The sequence below is a fragment of the Coenobita brevimanus genome, chromosome 10 (assembly GCF_032717465.1).
Source record: "Coenobita brevimanus isolate Jiangsu-jjx chromosome 10, ASM3271746v2, whole genome shotgun sequence".
Taxonomy (NCBI): domain Eukaryota; kingdom Metazoa; phylum Arthropoda; class Malacostraca; order Decapoda; family Coenobitidae; genus Coenobita; species Coenobita brevimanus.
Window position 1 is genome coordinate 5,088,094 of NC_136963.1, and position 17,500 is coordinate 5,105,593.

General features: G+C 43.8%; 1 protein-coding gene across 1 annotated transcript in view; it reads right to left on the reverse strand.

The window, feature by feature from the left end:
• The window catches only part of flfl (serine/threonine-protein phosphatase 4 regulatory subunit 3 flfl), a 31,264-nt gene that overhangs the window by 9,691 nt on the left and 4,073 nt on the right, over positions 1-17,500 (reverse strand). Inside the window, exons 5-13 of the mRNA XM_080280762.1 lie at positions 16,769-16,939; positions 14,848-15,000; positions 13,792-13,953; positions 10,251-10,443; positions 9,304-9,504; positions 8,176-8,345; positions 6,393-6,547; positions 5,927-6,138; positions 4,997-5,244 (exon numbers count right to left, since the gene is read on the reverse strand). Coding sequence (XP_080136888.1) covers positions 4,997-5,244; positions 5,927-6,138; positions 6,393-6,547; positions 8,176-8,345; positions 9,304-9,504; positions 10,251-10,443; positions 13,792-13,953; positions 14,848-15,000; positions 16,769-16,939 — 1,665 coding nt within the window. The remainder of the gene's footprint in view (positions 1-4,996; positions 5,245-5,926; positions 6,139-6,392; positions 6,548-8,175; positions 8,346-9,303; positions 9,505-10,250; positions 10,444-13,791; positions 13,954-14,847; positions 15,001-16,768; positions 16,940-17,500) is intronic.

The following is a 17,500-nucleotide window of genomic DNA, read 5'->3' on the forward strand; positions in this document are numbered from 1 at the left end:
AGTTAGTTGTTTTACGGGGAGGGGCACTAACCCTCCACCAACCCACTTGTTGACACGTAGGCAGCACGTATGGTTTGGTTATATGGTTACCACCCAGCGTTGTAAATGGTTTCTTGGCTTACAGGAAACCATTTGGCTTGTCACTCAATGTAAAGCCACCTGTAAAGGAAAGAAAAGCAATAAGAAGTGACAGGAAAGATGGGAGAAATAGGAAGAGAGGAGGACAGGCACAGAAAAAGAATGATAAAGGCTAAGGAAGAAGTAGGCAGCACTACATCAAGTGAGTGGATGATGGTGAGAAATAGGAAGAGAGGAGGACAGGCACAGAAAAAGAATGATAAAGGCTAAGGAAGAAGTAGGCAGCACTACATCAAGTGAGTGGATGATGGTGAGAAATAGGAAGAGAGGAGGACAGGCACAGAAAAAGAATGATAAAGGCTAAGGAAGAAGTAGGCAGCACTACATCAAGTGAGTGGATGATGGTGAGAAATAGGAAGAGAGGAGGACAGGCACAGAAAAAGAATGATAAAGGCTAAGGAAGAAGTAGGCAGCACTACATCAAGTGAGTGGATGATGGTGAGAAATAGGAAGAGAGGAGGACAGGCACAGAAAAAGAATGATAAAGGCTAAGGAAGAAGTAGGCAGCACTACATCAAGTGAGTGGATGATGGTGAGAAATAGGAAGAGAGGAGGACAGGCACAGAAAAAGAATGATAAAGGCTAAGGAAGAAGTAGGCAGCACTACATCAAGTGAGTGGATGATGGTGAGAAATAGGAAGAGAGGAGGACAGGCACAGAAAAAGAATGATAAAGGCTAAGGAAGAAGTAGGCAGCACTACATCAAGTGAGTGGATGATGGTGAGAAATAGGAAGAGAGGAGGACAGGCACAGAAAAAGAATGATAAAGGCTAAGGAAGAAGTAGGCAGCACTACATCAAGTGAGTGGATGATGGTGAGAAATAGGAAGAGAGGAGGACAGGCACAGAAAAAGAATGATAAAGGCTAAGGAAGAAGTAGGCAGCACTACATCAAGTGAGTGGATGATGGTGAGAAATAGGAAGAGAGGAGGACAGGCACAGAAAAAGAATGATAAAGGCTAAGGAAGAAGTAGGCAGCACTACATCAAGTGAGTGGATGATGGTGAGAAATAGGAAGAGAGGAGGACAGGCACAGAAAAAGAATGATAAAGGCTAAGGAAGAAGTAGGCAGCACTACATCAAGTGAGTGGATGATGGTGAGAAATAGGAAGAGAGGAGGACAGGCACAGAAAAAGAATGATAAAGGCTAAGGAAGAAGTAGGCAGCACTACATCAAGTGAGTGGATGATGGAAAAAGGAAGAGAGGAGGACAGGCACAGTAATATCATGTTTAGCGAGTTGTTTATAATAAAAATAGACTATAACTGTATTGTACAATTTTATGCCAATTTAAACTACTTATTAACCCTCTCACACCCCTTCACCACCACCTGCGGCCTACCACATCCAAGTACTGAGTGACGGTGGTACTTGCCCGACCGACCGAAGCCACGCCCAGGTACTTGAGCCTGGGATATGAGAGGCACCCAGTTCCTTGCTGCAGCCTCCACAAACCCACACCATCCACTACAGTACATGGCAGCACATCCACCCACACCATCCACTACAGTACATGGCAGCACATCCACCCACACCATCCACTACAGTACATGGCAGCACATCCATACACACCATCCACTACAGTACATGGCAGCACATCCACACACACCAAGGAACATCATCCACTGCAGTACATGGCAGCACATCCACCCACACCAAGGAACATCATCCACTACACTACATGGCAGCACATCCACACACACCATCCACTATAGTACATGGCAGCACATCCACCCACACCAAGGAACATCAAAACAACACCCAGCACACGATACCATACACAAATACTGTCAAATTCCCCCCCCACCCACCTCAGACCAGCTTCCAGAAGCATATCCACACTCAGATCACTGGCCGCTCCATTCAGTCACTTAAAGACAACACACAGCTGCATGCACGGCCTCCTGACATCTACCCTTCTGAATCCTATCTCTCTGCATGCACAGCCTCCTGACATCCACCCTTCTGAATCCTACCTCCCAGGATGCACGGCCTCCTGACATCCACCCTTCTGAATCCTACCTCCCTGCATGCACGGCCTCCTGACATCCACCCTTCTGAATCCTACCTCCCTGCATGCACGGCCTCCTGACATCCACCCTTCTGAATCCTATCTCCCTGCATGCACGGCCTCCTGACATCCACCCTTCTGAATCCTATCTCCCTGCATGCACGGCCTCCTGACATCCACCCTTCTGAATCCTATCTCGCTGCATGCAAGGCCTCCTGACATCCACCCTTCTGAATCCTACCTCCCTGCATGCACGGCCTCCTGACATCCACCCTTCTGAATCCTACCTCCCTGCATCCACGGCCTCCTGACATCCACCCTTCTGAATCCTATCTCCCTGCATGCACAGCCTCCTGACATCCACCCTTCTGAATCCTATCTCCCTGCATGCACGGCCTCCTGACATCCACCCTTCTGAATCCTATCTCCCTCGTGAGGACAGGGTCCACCTGGCCAGGCTGAGAATTGGGCACCATCCAGCCCTCTTAAGCTACCAGAAGAGGCTGGATGACTCTGTCGCTGATGCCTGTCCAGGATGCAACACAGCACCCCATACTATTAAGCACATTACGCGAGACTGCACTGCACACAATCTGCAACACAGCACCCCATACTATTAAGCACATTATGCAAGACTGCATTGCACACAATCTGCAACATAGCAGCCCATACTATTAAGCACATTATGCAAGACTGCATTGCACACAATCTGCAACACAGCACCCCATACTATTAAGCACATTATGCAAGACTGCATTGCACACAATCTGCAACACAGCACCCCATACTATTAAGCACATTACGTGAGACTGCACTGCAAACAATCTGCAACACAGCACCCCATACTATTAAGCACATTATGCAAGACTGCATTGCACACAATCTGCAACACAGCACCCCATACTATTAAGCACATTATGCAAGACTGCATTGCACACAATCTGCAACACAGCACCCCATACTATTAAGCACATTATGCAAGACGGCATTGCACACAATCACCTACGCCAACAACACAACATACACTCTTTGACAGCTCTGTGGGAAAGCCCGGTCTCGGCCGTGGCCTTCCTAAGGGACTCAGGGTCATTCAGCCAGACTGCCTAGGCAACAACTACTACTACTGCTACTACTATTACTACTGAGAGACAGTCTCTCGCCAGGCCACACCTCACACTCCTCACCCAGCAATTCGTGTGGTGTCATTATTATAACTATTATTTTGAAACTGGGTTATGATATAAATTAATGAATGATCTTCCTAATGAATGAAAAAAAATCTAAAAAAAAGGAATTACCACACTGTATAATTCACGTATTTATTCAATGTTCATTTACTCACAGACATACGAACATTTCAGTGCTGATTATAAAATATTGCAGAGTATTTATATGAGGGAGGGGGAGTGAGTTGGGGGGAGGGCAGTCAAATGGTGGGTGACAGAGCGACTTGGAGGCATTTTGTCTGCGGTCACCCTTTGCGGGATTAGGGCGTCGGGCTATAGATAGATAGATAGAGATTTATCTGCAATCCATTTCACAAAAAATTGACACTTCTAGCTATACAGAATAATAATCGTCATTCAACAGGCCTGGCCGCTCTGAGTGACCTGTATCCAATCCTTCACTCTTGGCCGGCCAGACCTCATGCTAGCCACATCCCTCACTCGGTGGTTTATGTGGCGTTGAAAAATAATTATCCGGTACAATCATTTCATTCCCCTGCCCTGATTGTTAAATATACTGTTCTAAAACTGATATATGTTACAAATGAATAAATGATCTTCCTGTTAATCTATCTATCTATTGCCAGACGCCTCAATCCCGTACAGGGTGGCCACAAACAAATCACCTCCATGTCGCCCTGTCCCCTGCCATTTCTCTGCCCTGCTCCCAACTCACACCCCCCTCTCTCATACGACACTGTATTTTTCTAAGTATGGTGTGTATATACTCTCTCTCTCTCTAAATTCTTTCTCTCTCTCTCTCTAAATTCTTTCTCTCACTTATATACTGTATAATCTCTCTCTCTCTCTCACACACACATACATTCTCTTTCTGTATATACTACATTCTCTCTCTCTCTAAATATTTTCTCTCCCTGTATATTTCTCTCTCTCTCTCTCTCTATCTAAATATTTTCTCTCTTACTGTATATTCTCTCTCTCCCTCTCTCTCTATAAATATTTTCTCTCTCTCTCTCACTTACTGTATATATTCTCTCTCTCTCTCTATAAATATTTTCTCTCTCTCTCACTGTATATTCTCTCTCTCTCTCTCTAAATATTTTCTCTCTCTCTCTCTCTCCCTCTCTCTCTAAATATTTTCTCTCTCACTTCCTGTATATTCTCTCTCTCTCCCTCTCTCTAAATATTTTCTCTCTCACTTCCTGTATATTCTCTCTCTCTCTCTCTCTCTCTCTCTCTAAATATTTTCTCTCTCACTTCCTGTATATTCTCTCTCTCTATAAATATTTTCTCTTTCTCACTCACTGTATATTCTCTCTCTCTCTATAAATATTTTCTCTTTCTCACTCACTGTATATTCTCTCTCTCTATAAATATTTTCTCTTTCTCACTCACTGTATATTCTCTCTCTCTCTATAAATATTTTCTCTCTCACTCACTGTTTATTCTCTCTCTCTCTCTATAAATATTTTCTCTCTCACTTACTGTATATTCTCTCTCTCTCTCCCTCTCTCTCACTGTATATTCTCTCTCTCTCTCTCTATAAATATTTTCTCTCTCACTTACTGTATATTCTCTCTCCCTCTCTCTCTATAAATATTTTCTCTCACTTCCTGTACATTCTCTCTCTCTCTCTCTCTCTCCCTCTCCCTCTCTCTCACCTTCTTCCTGGGCTGTGCCTTGTCCTGCACGCCCACAACAGCCGCAGGTGACGTCTGTGTGTTGTTATTCTCTGGTTTGTTATTGTTGAAGTGGGGGGCGGGGGGCGGGGAGGAGGGAGGGGTGGAGGTATTTTTCCCTCCGCCCGTCAAACCCCCTCCGCCTCCACCCCCACCCGTCGCCCCGCCCACACTGCCACCCAGCGGATTCACCGTCAGCGGATTGCCTTCTTTCTCTCCTTTATCTGACCCTAGAGGAGTGAAATTATGATGCTAGTCACGAAGAAGTGCTATACTCTTTTTACTCTAACTTGGCCTAAAAATTATGCTAGTCATGAAGAAGTGCTATACTCTTTTTACTCTAACTTGGCCTAAAATTACGATGCTAGTCACAAAGAAGTGCTATATTCTTTTTACTCTAACTTGGCCTAAAATTACGATGCTAGTCACAAAGAAGTGCTACACTCTTTTTACTCTAACTTGGCCTAAAATTACGATGCTAGTCACAAAGAAGTGCTATATTCTTTTTACTCTAACTTGGCCTAAAATTACGATGCTAGTCACAAAGAAGTGCTATACTCTTTTTACTCTAACTTGGCCTAAAATTGCCATCTCTCCATCTTGAATGCTGAGTTGTAACAATAGATTAACACTAGAATATGATGCTAGTCACAAAGAAGTGCTATACTCTTTTTACTCTAACTTGGCCTAAAATTGCCATCTCTCCATCTTGAATGCTGAGTTGTAACAATAGATTAACACTAGAATATGATGCTAGTCACAAAGAAGTGCTATACTCTTTTTACTCTAACTTGGCCTAAAATTGCCATCTCTCCATCTTGAATGCTGAGTTGTAACAATAGATTAACAGAGAGAGAGAGAGAGAGAGAGAGAGAGAGAGAAAAGAGAGGAGAGAGAAAAAAGGAGAGTTACCGATCTGTGGCATGGTAGCACAGATGAAGGGTGGAGGTGCGGACTCTCTCGATGTTGGAGGGAGGATGGAGAGTGGAGGAGAAGTTCCCTCCGTCTCCTCCAACTCCTCCTCCTCATTGTTGAACCACATCTCCTCCTCCTCCTCCAGGTCTCTCACGTCTCTCCGATATCTCCCTCCGCCCCCCGTACCCCCACGCACCACACCCCCCATGCTGGAGAGAAAATGGGAGCTGGCGTTATTATTATTATTATTATTATTATTATCACCCTCCTCCTCCTCATCATCATCATCACAATCCTCCTCCTCCTCTTCCTTCTCCTCCTCCTCCTCCTCCTCCTCATCATCATCATCATCATCATCACCACCACCACCACAACCATCCTCCTCCTCATCATCATCATCACCAATCCTCTTCCTCCTCACCACCACCACAACCTCCCTCCTCCTCACCACCACCACACTCACCTGTCCAGTGTGGAGGATCGGTCCCGGTCCTTTAGCCGGTCTTGGTGTTGTTGATATCGGAGCCGCAGCGCGTGGAAGGTCTGAACGTAATCCACGCGCGCCAACACCTCCCCGAACTTCTCCACTACACTGACCCATAGCGATTTGATGTCCTCCTGTGGTGTGGGGATAGTAGTAGTAGTAGTAGTAGTAGTAGTAGTAGCAGTAGTAGTAGTAGTAGTGGTAGTAATAATAATAATAATAATAATAATAATAATAATAATAATCCATCCATCATCCAATCCTACGTTGCCCCATGAGGAGTATAGGAGGCTGAGACTAGGCAAACTGGTCCCATCCCCCTTATACAGGGTGGCCACAAACAAATCACCTCCACGTCACCCTGTCCCCTGCCATCTCACTGCCCTGCTCCCAGCTCACACCCCCCTCTCTCATATACCTCTCCACTCCATCCCTCCATCTCATCCTTGGCCTCCCCCTCCTCCTCACTCACATACACTCTCCTTGTTAGTCTTTTGATATGATGATGGTGATGGTGATAACAGTGATGATAATGATGATGATGATGATAATAGTGATGATGGTGGTCATGGTGATGATGATGATGATGATGGTGATGATGATGATGATGATGACAGTGATGATGGTGATGGTGATGACAGTGATGATGATGATGACAGTGATGATGATGATGATGATGATGATGACGATAATGATGATGACGACAGTGATGATGATGATGATGATGGTGATGATGATGATGATGATGATGATGATGATGGTGGTGATGATGGTGGTGATGATGATGACGATGATGATGACGATAATGATGATGACGACAGTATGATGATGATGATGATGATGATGATGATGGTGATGATGATGATGGTGGTGATGATGATGATGGTGATGATGATGATGATGATGATGATGATGATGATGATGACGATAATGATGATGACGACAGTGATGATGATGATGATGATGGTGATGATGATGGTGGTGATGATGGTGGTGATGATGATGACGATGATGATGACGATAATGATGATGACAGTGATGATGATGATGATGATAATGGTGATGACAGTGATGATGATGATGATAATGGTGATGACAGTGATGATGATGATGATAATGGTGATGACAGTGATGATGATGATGATAATGGTGATGACAGTGATGATGATGATGATGATGATGGTGGTGATGATGGTGGTGATGATGATGATGACGATAATGATGATGACGACAGTGATGATGATGATGATGATGATGATGGTGATGATGATGATGATGGTGATGATGATGGTGATGATGATGGTGATGATGATGATGATGGTAATGATGGTGGTGATGATGATGATGATGATGATAATGATGACGACGACAGTGATGATGATGATGATGGTGATGATGATAGTGATGATGATGATGATGACAGTGATGATGATGATGATAATGGTGATGACAGTGATGATGGTGATGATGATGATGATGGCAATAACAGTCACAGTGATGATGGTGATGATGATGATGATGATAGTGATGATAATAATGACAGTGATGATGATGATGATAGTGATGATAATAATGACAGTGATGATGATTATAGTGATGATGATGATGATGGTGATAGTGATGATGATGATGATGGTAGTGATGATGATGGTAATAAGTCATAGTGATAATGATGATGATAATGATGGTGATGATGATAGTGATGATGATGATGATGGTGATGACAGTGATGATGATGATAGTGATGACGATGCGTACTCACCACCTTAATGTACTCGAACATCTCAATGATGGCCGAGTCTAGGAGGTTGTAGCGGCCATTGTTGCGTACGAAGGCGTCAACGACCGGCGCGAACAGGTTGGAATTGACGATGTGACGATTGTACAGGTCGTCTCGTAGCCCGATGATCTTACGCATAAATCTTAGCGCACCTACGAACAGGGAGAGACAGCCGGTTAGATAGATAGATGGATATGATCTTACGCATAAATCTCAGCGCACCTACGAACAGGGAGAGACAGCTGGTTAGATAGATAGATATAGATAGATGGATATGATCTTACGCATAAATCTTAGCGCACCTACGAACAGGGGGAGACAGCCGGTTAGATAGATAGATAGATAGATGGATATGATCTTACGCATAAATCTCAGCGCACCTACGAACAGGGAGAGACAGCTGGTTAGATAGATAGATATAGATAGATGGATATGATCTTACGCATAAATCTTAGCGCACCTACGAACAGGGGGAGACAGCCGGATAGATAGATAGATGGATATGATCTTACGCATAAATCTCAGTGCACCTATGAACAGGGAGAGACAGCCGGTTAGATAGATAGATAGATAGATATAGATAGATGGATATAATCTTACGCTTAAATCTCAGCGCACCTACGAACAGGGGGAGACAGCCGGTTAGATAGATAGATAGATAGAGAAGAGAGAGAGAGATGGTTAGATAGATAGACAGGGATAGAAAGATAGATAGATAGATGGATGGAGAGACAGCCGGTTAGATAGACAGATTGATAGACACAGGGACAGAAAGAGAGAGAGAGAGAGAGAGAGAGAGAGAGAGAGAGAGAGATGGATGGACAGATAGATAGATCAATAGATAGATACAGGGATTTTAGAAAGATAGAGAGAGAGATATATATACATAGATAGATAGATAGATGGATGTAGATAGATATATAGATGGATATATGGGAATTTATTTGTATACTTAACATTAATTTGGGACTAAAATTCATTAAGTATTATTATTATTATTTAGTAGTAGTAGTAGTAGTAGTAGTAGTAGTGGGTCTGGCTGGAAGGAAGAAAAGAATAGACTGACAGACAAACACACACACACACACACACACACACACACACACGTACTTAGCACCAGAAACGTGTGCTTCGACTTCATCAGCACTAATATCCTCTTCAACAGGTCGTGCTGTACAATGTAATTCTTGATGTGGTAGGTATGGTGCTCGACACAAAAGGCGAGTAGCTCAAGGATAAGTGCTAAGAGCTGCGCCGACGAGTAATCTTCCCGCCCCACCTCCTCCCCGACCGTGTTCGATAGGAGCGGTGCTGAAAAGACGGAGAAAATACATAAGGGAATCATCCACTCACTTGATGTAGTGCTGCCTACTTCTTCCTTCACCTTTATCATTCTTTTTCTGTGCCTGTCCTCCTCTCTTCCTATTTCTCACCATCATCCACTCACTTGATGTAGTGCTGCCTACTTCTTCCTTAGCCTTTATCATTCTTTTTCTGTGCCTGTCCTCCTCTCTTCCTATTTCTCACCATCATCCACTCACTTGATGTAGTGCTGCCTACTTCTTCCTTAGCCTTTATCATTCTTTTTCTGTGCCTGTCCTCCTCTCTTCCTATTTCTCCCATCTTTCCTGTCACTTCTTATTGCTTTTCTTTCCTTTACAGGTGGCTTTACATTGAGTGACAAGCCAAATGGTTTCCTGTAAGCCAAGAAACCATTTACAACGCTGGGTGGTAACCATATAACCAAACCATACGTGCTGCCTACGTGTCAACAAGTGGGTTGGTGGAGGGTTAGTGCCCCTCCCCGTAAAACAAATAACTCAAAAGTCAAATGGCCACCCCTTACTGGATTATGGCATCTCTCTCTCTCTCCCTCCCTCCCTCTCCTTCTTTCCTCCCTCCCTCCCTCCCTCCCTCACTCACCCACAAGGTAGTGCATGGAGTGTTTATACAGGAACGCCAGGAAGTCCGCACGCTCACTCTTACTAACCATCATCACCATCCTCCCCTCCCTCTGTTCCTTCCTTCCTCCCTCCCTCCCTCCCTCCCTCACTCACCCACAAGGTAGTGCATGGAGTGTTTATACAGGAACGCCAGGAAGTCCGCACGCTCGCTCTTCGTGACAGTCGCCATCATGTTTTCTGGGTCAATCAGGATTCGTAGGATTCCCATTAGCTGGACCGCCCCGCCCATCTCAGGATCGGAGTCCACCACCATTTGCTCTATGATGATGTTGAGTAGGTACTGTTCCTGTGAGTGAGAAAGAGATAGCTTTAGTCTCCCTCTCTCTCTAACTCTACCAATCTGTCTCTCTCTCTTAGTTTTATCTGCTAATATCTGTTACACGATTATGCTGGCTAGGTACTGCTCCTGTGAGTGAGAGAGTGAGGTAGCTTTAGTCTCTCTCTCTCTCTAACTCTCATTTTGTCTTTATTATTCTCTTTCTCTCTCTCTAACTCTCATTCTGTCTATTATTCTCTCTCTCTAACTCTCATTCTGTCTATTATTCTCTCTCTCTCTAACTCTCATTCTGTCTATTATTCTCTCTCTCTAACTCTCATTCTGTCTATTATTCTCTCTCTCTCTCTCTCTCATTCTGTCTATTATTCTCTCTCTCTCTAACTCTCATTCTGTCTATTATTCTCTCTCTCTAACTCTCATTCTGTCTATTATTCTCTCTCTCTCTCTAACTCTCATTCTGTCTTTATTATTCTCTCTCTCTCTAACTCTCATTGTGTCTTTATTATTCTCTCTCTCTCTCTCTAACTCTCATTCTGTCTATTATTCTCTCTCTCTCTCTAACTCTCATTCTGTCTATTATTCTCTCTCTAACTCTCATTGTGTCTTTATTATTCTCTCTCTCTCTCTCTAACTCTCATTCTGTCTATTATTCTCTCTCTCTCTCTCTAACTCTCATTCTGTCTTTATTATTCTCTCTCTCTCTAACTCTCATTCTGTGTATTATTCTCTCTCTCTCTCTCTCTCTAACTCTCATTGTCAATTATTCTCTCTCTCTCTCTCTCATAGTCTATTATTCTCTCTCTCTCTAACTCTCATTCTGTCTATTATTCTCTCTCTCTCTAACTCTCATTCTGTCTATTATTCTCTCTCTCTCTCTAACTCTCATTCTGTCTATTATTCTCTCTCTCTCTCTCTCTCTAACTCTCATTCTGTCTATTATTCTCTCTCTCTCTCTCTAACTCTCATTCTGTCTATTATTCTCTCTCTCTCTCTAACTCTCATTCTGTCTTTATTATTCTCTCTCTCTAACTCTCATTCTGTCTATTATTCTCTCTCTCTCTCTCTCTAACTCTCATTGTCAATTATTCTCTCTCTCTCTCATAGTCTATTATTCTCTCTCTCTCTAACTCTCATTCTGTCAATTATTCTCTCTCTCTCTCTCTCTCTCTCTAACTCTCATTCTGTCAATTATTCTCTCTCTCTCTCTAACTCTCATTCTGTCTATTATTCTCTCTCTCTCTCTCTAACTCTCATTCTGTCTATTATTCTCTCTCTCTCTCTCTAACTCTCATTCTGTCAATTATTCTCTCTCTCTCTCTAACTCTCATTGTCAATTATTCTCTCTCTCTCTCTAACTCTCATTCTGTCAATTATTCTCTCTCTCTCTAACTCTCATTCTGTCTATTATTCTCTCTCTCTCTCTAACTCTCATTCTGTCAATTATTCTCTCTCTCTCTAACTCTCATTCTGTCAATTATTCTCTCTCTCTCTAACTCTCATTCTGTCAATTATTCTCTCTCTCTCTCTAACTCTCATTCTGTCTATTATTCTCTCTCTCTCTCTCTAACTCTCATTCTGTCTTTATTATTCTCTCTCTCTCTAACTCTCATTCTGTCTTTATTATTCTCTCTCTCTCTCTCTCTCTAACTCTCATTCTGTCTTTATTATTCTCTCTCTCTCTCTAACTCTCATTCTGTCTATTATTCTCTCTCTCTCTAACTCTCATTCTGTCTTTATTATTCTCTCTCTCTCTAACTCTCATTCTGTCTATTATTCTCTCTCTCTCTCTCTCATTGTCTATTATTCTCTCTCTCTCTCTCTCTCTAACTCTCATTCTGTCTATTATTCTCTCTCTCTCTCTAACTCTCATTGTCTATTATTCTCTCTCTCTCTCTAACTCTCATTCTGTCTATTATTCTCTCTCTCTCTAACTCTCATTCTGTCTATTATTCTCTCTCTCTCTCTCTCTAACTCTCATTCTGTCTATTATTCTCTCTCTCTCTCTCTCTAACTCTCATTCTGTCTATTATTCTCTCTCTCTCTCTCTCTAACTCTCATTCTGTCTTTATTATTCTCTCTCTCTCTCTCTAACTCTCATTCTGTCTATTATTCTCTCTCTCTCTCTAACTCTCATTGTCTATTATTCTCTCTCTCTCTAACTCTCATTCTGTCTATTATTCTCTCTCTCTAACTCTCATTCTGTCTTTATTATTCTCTCTCTCTCTCTAACTCTCATTCTGTCTATTATTCTCTCTCTCTAACTCTCATTCTGTCTATTATTCTCTCTCTCTCTCTAACTCTCATTCTGTCTATTATTCTCTCTCTCTCTCTCTAACTCTCATTCTGTCAATTATTCTCTCTCTCTCTAACTCTCATTCTGTCTATTATTCTCTCTCTCTCTCTCTCTAACTCTCATTCTGTCTATTATTCTCTCTCTCCTCTCTCTAACTCTCATTCTGTCTATTATTCTCTCTCTCTAACTCTCATTCTGTCTTTATTATTCTCTCTCTCTAACTCTCATTCTGTCTTTATTATTCTCTCTCTCACTCTCCTTCAGTCTATCTATCTATCTATCAACCTTCCTACCTATCTATCTTTCTCCATTATCATCTGTTTTATGAAGACACTGAGTAGGTACTGTTCCTGGAAGTGAGAGAGTGAGATAGCTTTAGTCTCTCTCTCCTGACTCTATCAATGTCTCTCTCTCTCTCTCTCTAACTCTATCAATCTGTCTCTATGTTCATCTCTCTCTCTCCCTCAATCCGACTCTATTAATCTGTTTCTCTGTCTCTCTCGCTCTCTCTCTCTCTCCCTTTCTCTCTCTCTCTCCCTCACCTCCTCCCAACCATCGATGGGGAGAAGTTAACAGTGTTTCTCCCTCCCTCCCTCTCTCTCCTTTTCTTTTTCTTTCCCCTTCATTCCTTTCTCTTTTCCTTTTCTTCATTTCTTCCCTCCTCTCTCTCCCTCCCTCCCTCTTTCCCTCTCCCCCTTCTCTCTCTCTCTCCCCCTTCCCTCCCTCTCCCTCACCTCCTCAGTCTTGTGTTGTTGCTGCATCATGTACTCCCAAACCATAGATGGGGAGAAGTTAACAGTCTTTCTCCCTCCCTCCCTCCCTCTTTCCCTCTCCCCCCTTCTCTCTCCCTCTCCCCCTTCTCTCTCCCTCTTTCTCCCTCCCTCCCTCTCCCCCTTCCCTCTCTCCCTCTCCCTCACCTCCTCAGTCTTGTGTTGTTGCTGCATCATATACTCCCAAACCATCGATGGGGAGAAGTTAACAGTCTTTCTCCCTCCCTCCCTCCCTCTTTCCCTCTCCCCCCTTCTCTCTCCCTCTCTCCCCTTCTCCCTCCCTCTCTCCCTCACCTCCTCAGTCTTGTGTTGTTGCTGCATCATATACTCCCTGACCATCGATGGAGAGAATTCAACGATGTAACTCAGGATGTCTATGGATGCGGCCTTAATTACAGCATCGTCAAGGCCAAGGGTCGTTTCCAGGGCACCCAGCACCCCTAACGAGGACAGCGTCTGTGGGGGAGAGGGTGGTTAGTGGTTGTTAAATGGATACGCACACACACGCACATGCACACTACCCACACGCACACAGGCACACACAATGATGGTAGTGTGTGTGGGGCGACATTACTGATTGTTGCACACACACACACACACACACACACACACACACACACACACACATTACATAGATACGCACACATACGCACATGCACACTACCTACACGCACACAGGCACACACAATGATGGTAGTGTGTGCGGGGAGACTGATTACTGATTGTTGCACACACACACACACAGAAAGAATGGAAGGAAGGAAGAAAAGAAGGAACGAAGGAAGGAGGGAATGAAGGAAGGAAGGAGGGAAGGAAGGATGGAAGGAAGGATGGAAGGAAGGAAGGAAGGATGGAAGGAAGGAAGGAAGGATGGAAGGAAGGAAGGATGGAAGATTACACAGACATACATACACACAGACATTACAAGAGATGAACATACAGTACATAATAAACCATAGTACTGTAATGATGATGATGATAATAATAATAATAATAATAATCCATCCATCATCCAATCCTACGTTGCCCCATGAGGAGTGTAGGAACCCGGGGCTAGGCAGTTGGTCCTGACATTTAAGATGAGAGTGAATAATAATAATAATAATAATAATAATGGGTATAGTAAAACTTAACAAGCTTCCCAAGTGGTATTGCTCTCTCTCTCTCTCTCTTTCTTCCGCCTGTCTCTGTCTGTCTGTCACTCTCTCTTCTGTCTGTCTCTCTCTCTTTCTTCCGTCTGTCTCTGTCTGTCTGTCACTCTCTCTTCTGTGTGTGTGTGTGTGTGTGTGTGTGTGTGTGTGTGTGTGTGTGTCTCTCTCTCTCTTCTGTCTCTCTCTCTCTCTCCCTCACCTTAAAGAATGCCTCCCTGCTGGTGGGCTGCAGTGTCTGTGAGAAGGTACAGAACTCCTTCAGGAACAACACCAGGTCTCTGCGTTTATCTGTCGGCACATCCTCGTCGCCCCCTAACTGCTGGAACAACTCGCTCAGGAACCGTTCGTCTTCCTGTAACGAGGGACTTGGCTCGTCAAAGGTCGTTACTGTGGTAGGTGGTGGTGGAGGTGGTGGCCTGCATGTGGTGGCACTGATATGATTGGGAGGGTCTTCTACCTGGTTAAGTATACTACTACTACTACTACTACTACCACCATTACTACTATTTTTTTTTTTTTTTAATGCTAGGAAGAAGGAACCAAAGGCCAGGAGGCCACAAAAGTTACTTAAAAAAACAAAAACAAAAAAAAACAACAGCCAAATTCAAGATGCCTGGACACACTGCGTTTGAAAGACTGGAGATCATAGGAAGTAGGAAATACAGACAGAGGGAGACAGTTCCAGAGTTGACCTGTTGCATAAATGAAGGACTGGGAGTAACGGTTAAAGTAGGAAATACAGACAGAGGGAGACAGTTCCAGAGTTGACCTGTTGCATAAATGAAGGACTGGGAGTAACGGTTAAAGTAGGAAATACAGACAGAGGGAGACAGTTCCAGAGTTGACCTGTTGCATAAATGAAGGACTGGGAGTAACGGTTAAAGTAGGAAATACAGACAAAGGGAGACAGTTCCAGAGTTGACCTGTTGCATAAATGAAGGACTGGGAGTAACGGTTAACTCTTGCATTAGAGAGTTGGACTGAAAAGAGATGAGAGTTTGTTGCTAGACGGGTGCTACGCGCCCGTCATAGAGGTGGAGGGATGCAAGCAGACAGTTCAGAGGAGCAGTGACCATTGAAGTAGCGATAGAAAAGAGATAAAGATGCAACAGTGCGGCAAAGAGACAGAGGTTGAAGGGAGCCAGTAAGAGCAGCAGTGACCACTGAAGTAGCGATAGAAAAGAGATAAAGATGCAACAGTGCGGCAAAGAGACAGAGGTTGAAGGGAGCCAGTAAGAGGAGCAGTGACCATTGAAGTAGCGACAGAAAAGAGATAAAGATGCAACAGTGCGGCGAAGAGACAGAGGTTGAAGGGAGCCAGTAAGAGCAGCAGTGACCATTGAAGTAGTGATAGAAAAAGAGATAAAGATGCAACAGTGCGGCAAAGAGACAGAGGTTGAAGGGAGCCAGTAAGAGCAGCAGTGACCATTGAAGTAGCGATAGAAAAAGAGATAAAGATGCAACAGTGCGGCGAAGAGACAGAGGTTGAAGGGAGCCAGTAAGAGGAGCAGTGACCATTGAAGTAGTGATAGAAAAGAGATAAAGATGCAACAGTGCGGCAAAGAGACACAGGTTGAAGGGAGTCAGTAAGAGGAGGAGAGTTAATGAGACGAAAAGCCTTTGACTCCACCCTATCGAGAAGAGCTGTATGTGGGGAGCCTCCCCACACATGAGAGTTGTACTCTACACAGGGGCGGATAAAACCCCTGTATAGAGTCAACAACTGTGCAGGGGTAAAGAAGGTACGGAGTCGGCTTAGCACACCCAATCTCTTGGAAGCAGATTTTACAAGAGATGTAATATGATCTTTCCAAGATAAGTCCCGAGTAAATGAAACCCCAAGCATGTTCAAGGATGATGCAGGATTAAGCTGAATATTATTAAACATTAGTGGGTATACCTGTGGAAGATTTTGTCGGGTTGATAGGTGTAAAAACTGAGTCTTTGATGCATTAAAAACAACAAGATTATTTTTACCCCAGTCAGAGATACGAGCCAAGTCAGACATTAGGTGTGCCATAGCCTCATCCCTTGTTTGTTGAAGTAACTGTTGAGATGGACACCACAACAGGATCTAAACCTGTCAGTGTTAAAAATGGCTATAAACGCAGCAATCTCACCTGTATAAGCGACACGATCTCCACCTTGTTGAAGAAGATGAAGGATGACAGCGTGGACAGCATATTCTCCTCAAAGACGGCCGGCGTCGGCAACACAACGTCCTGGATGTATTGCACTCGGTACGTTTGGTGGATCTTGCTGAGAAGTTCACTATTCTCTATGGGGATCACCTGCAGAGAGAGCCACGGTTAAAACTAGCTCACTCTCTCACTCATACACTCACTTATTTCCTCACTCTCTCTCTCTCTTTTTCTCCCTCTACTTTGACCTGTGGAGAGACAGCTATGGATAAAGCTGGCTCACTCTCTCTCAATTACTCACTCGCTTACGTACTCACACTCGCTTACTTGCTTACTTTCTCTCTTTTTCCTCTTACTTGGCCGGCGAAGAGACAGCCATGGTTAAAGCCAGCTCACTATCTCACTTAATTACTCACACACTCACTCACTTGCTCTCCTTCTCTCTCTTTCCTTCTACTTTGATCTCTCTCTCTCTCTTTCCTTCACCACCCCTTCCCTCTCTCTCTCTCCATTCTCCCTCCCTTCCCCCCTCCCTCTCTCTCTCTCTCTTCATGTCTTTCACGTCCCCTTTACTTCCTCTCTCCCTCTATTTACTTTTTCCTCTTCCTAGCCCTCTCTCTCTCTCTCCTAACTTCCTTCCTCCACTCTTCCTCATCTCTTGAACTTTCCTACTCCATCACTCTTCCCCTTCACCCTTTCCCTCTTTCTCCC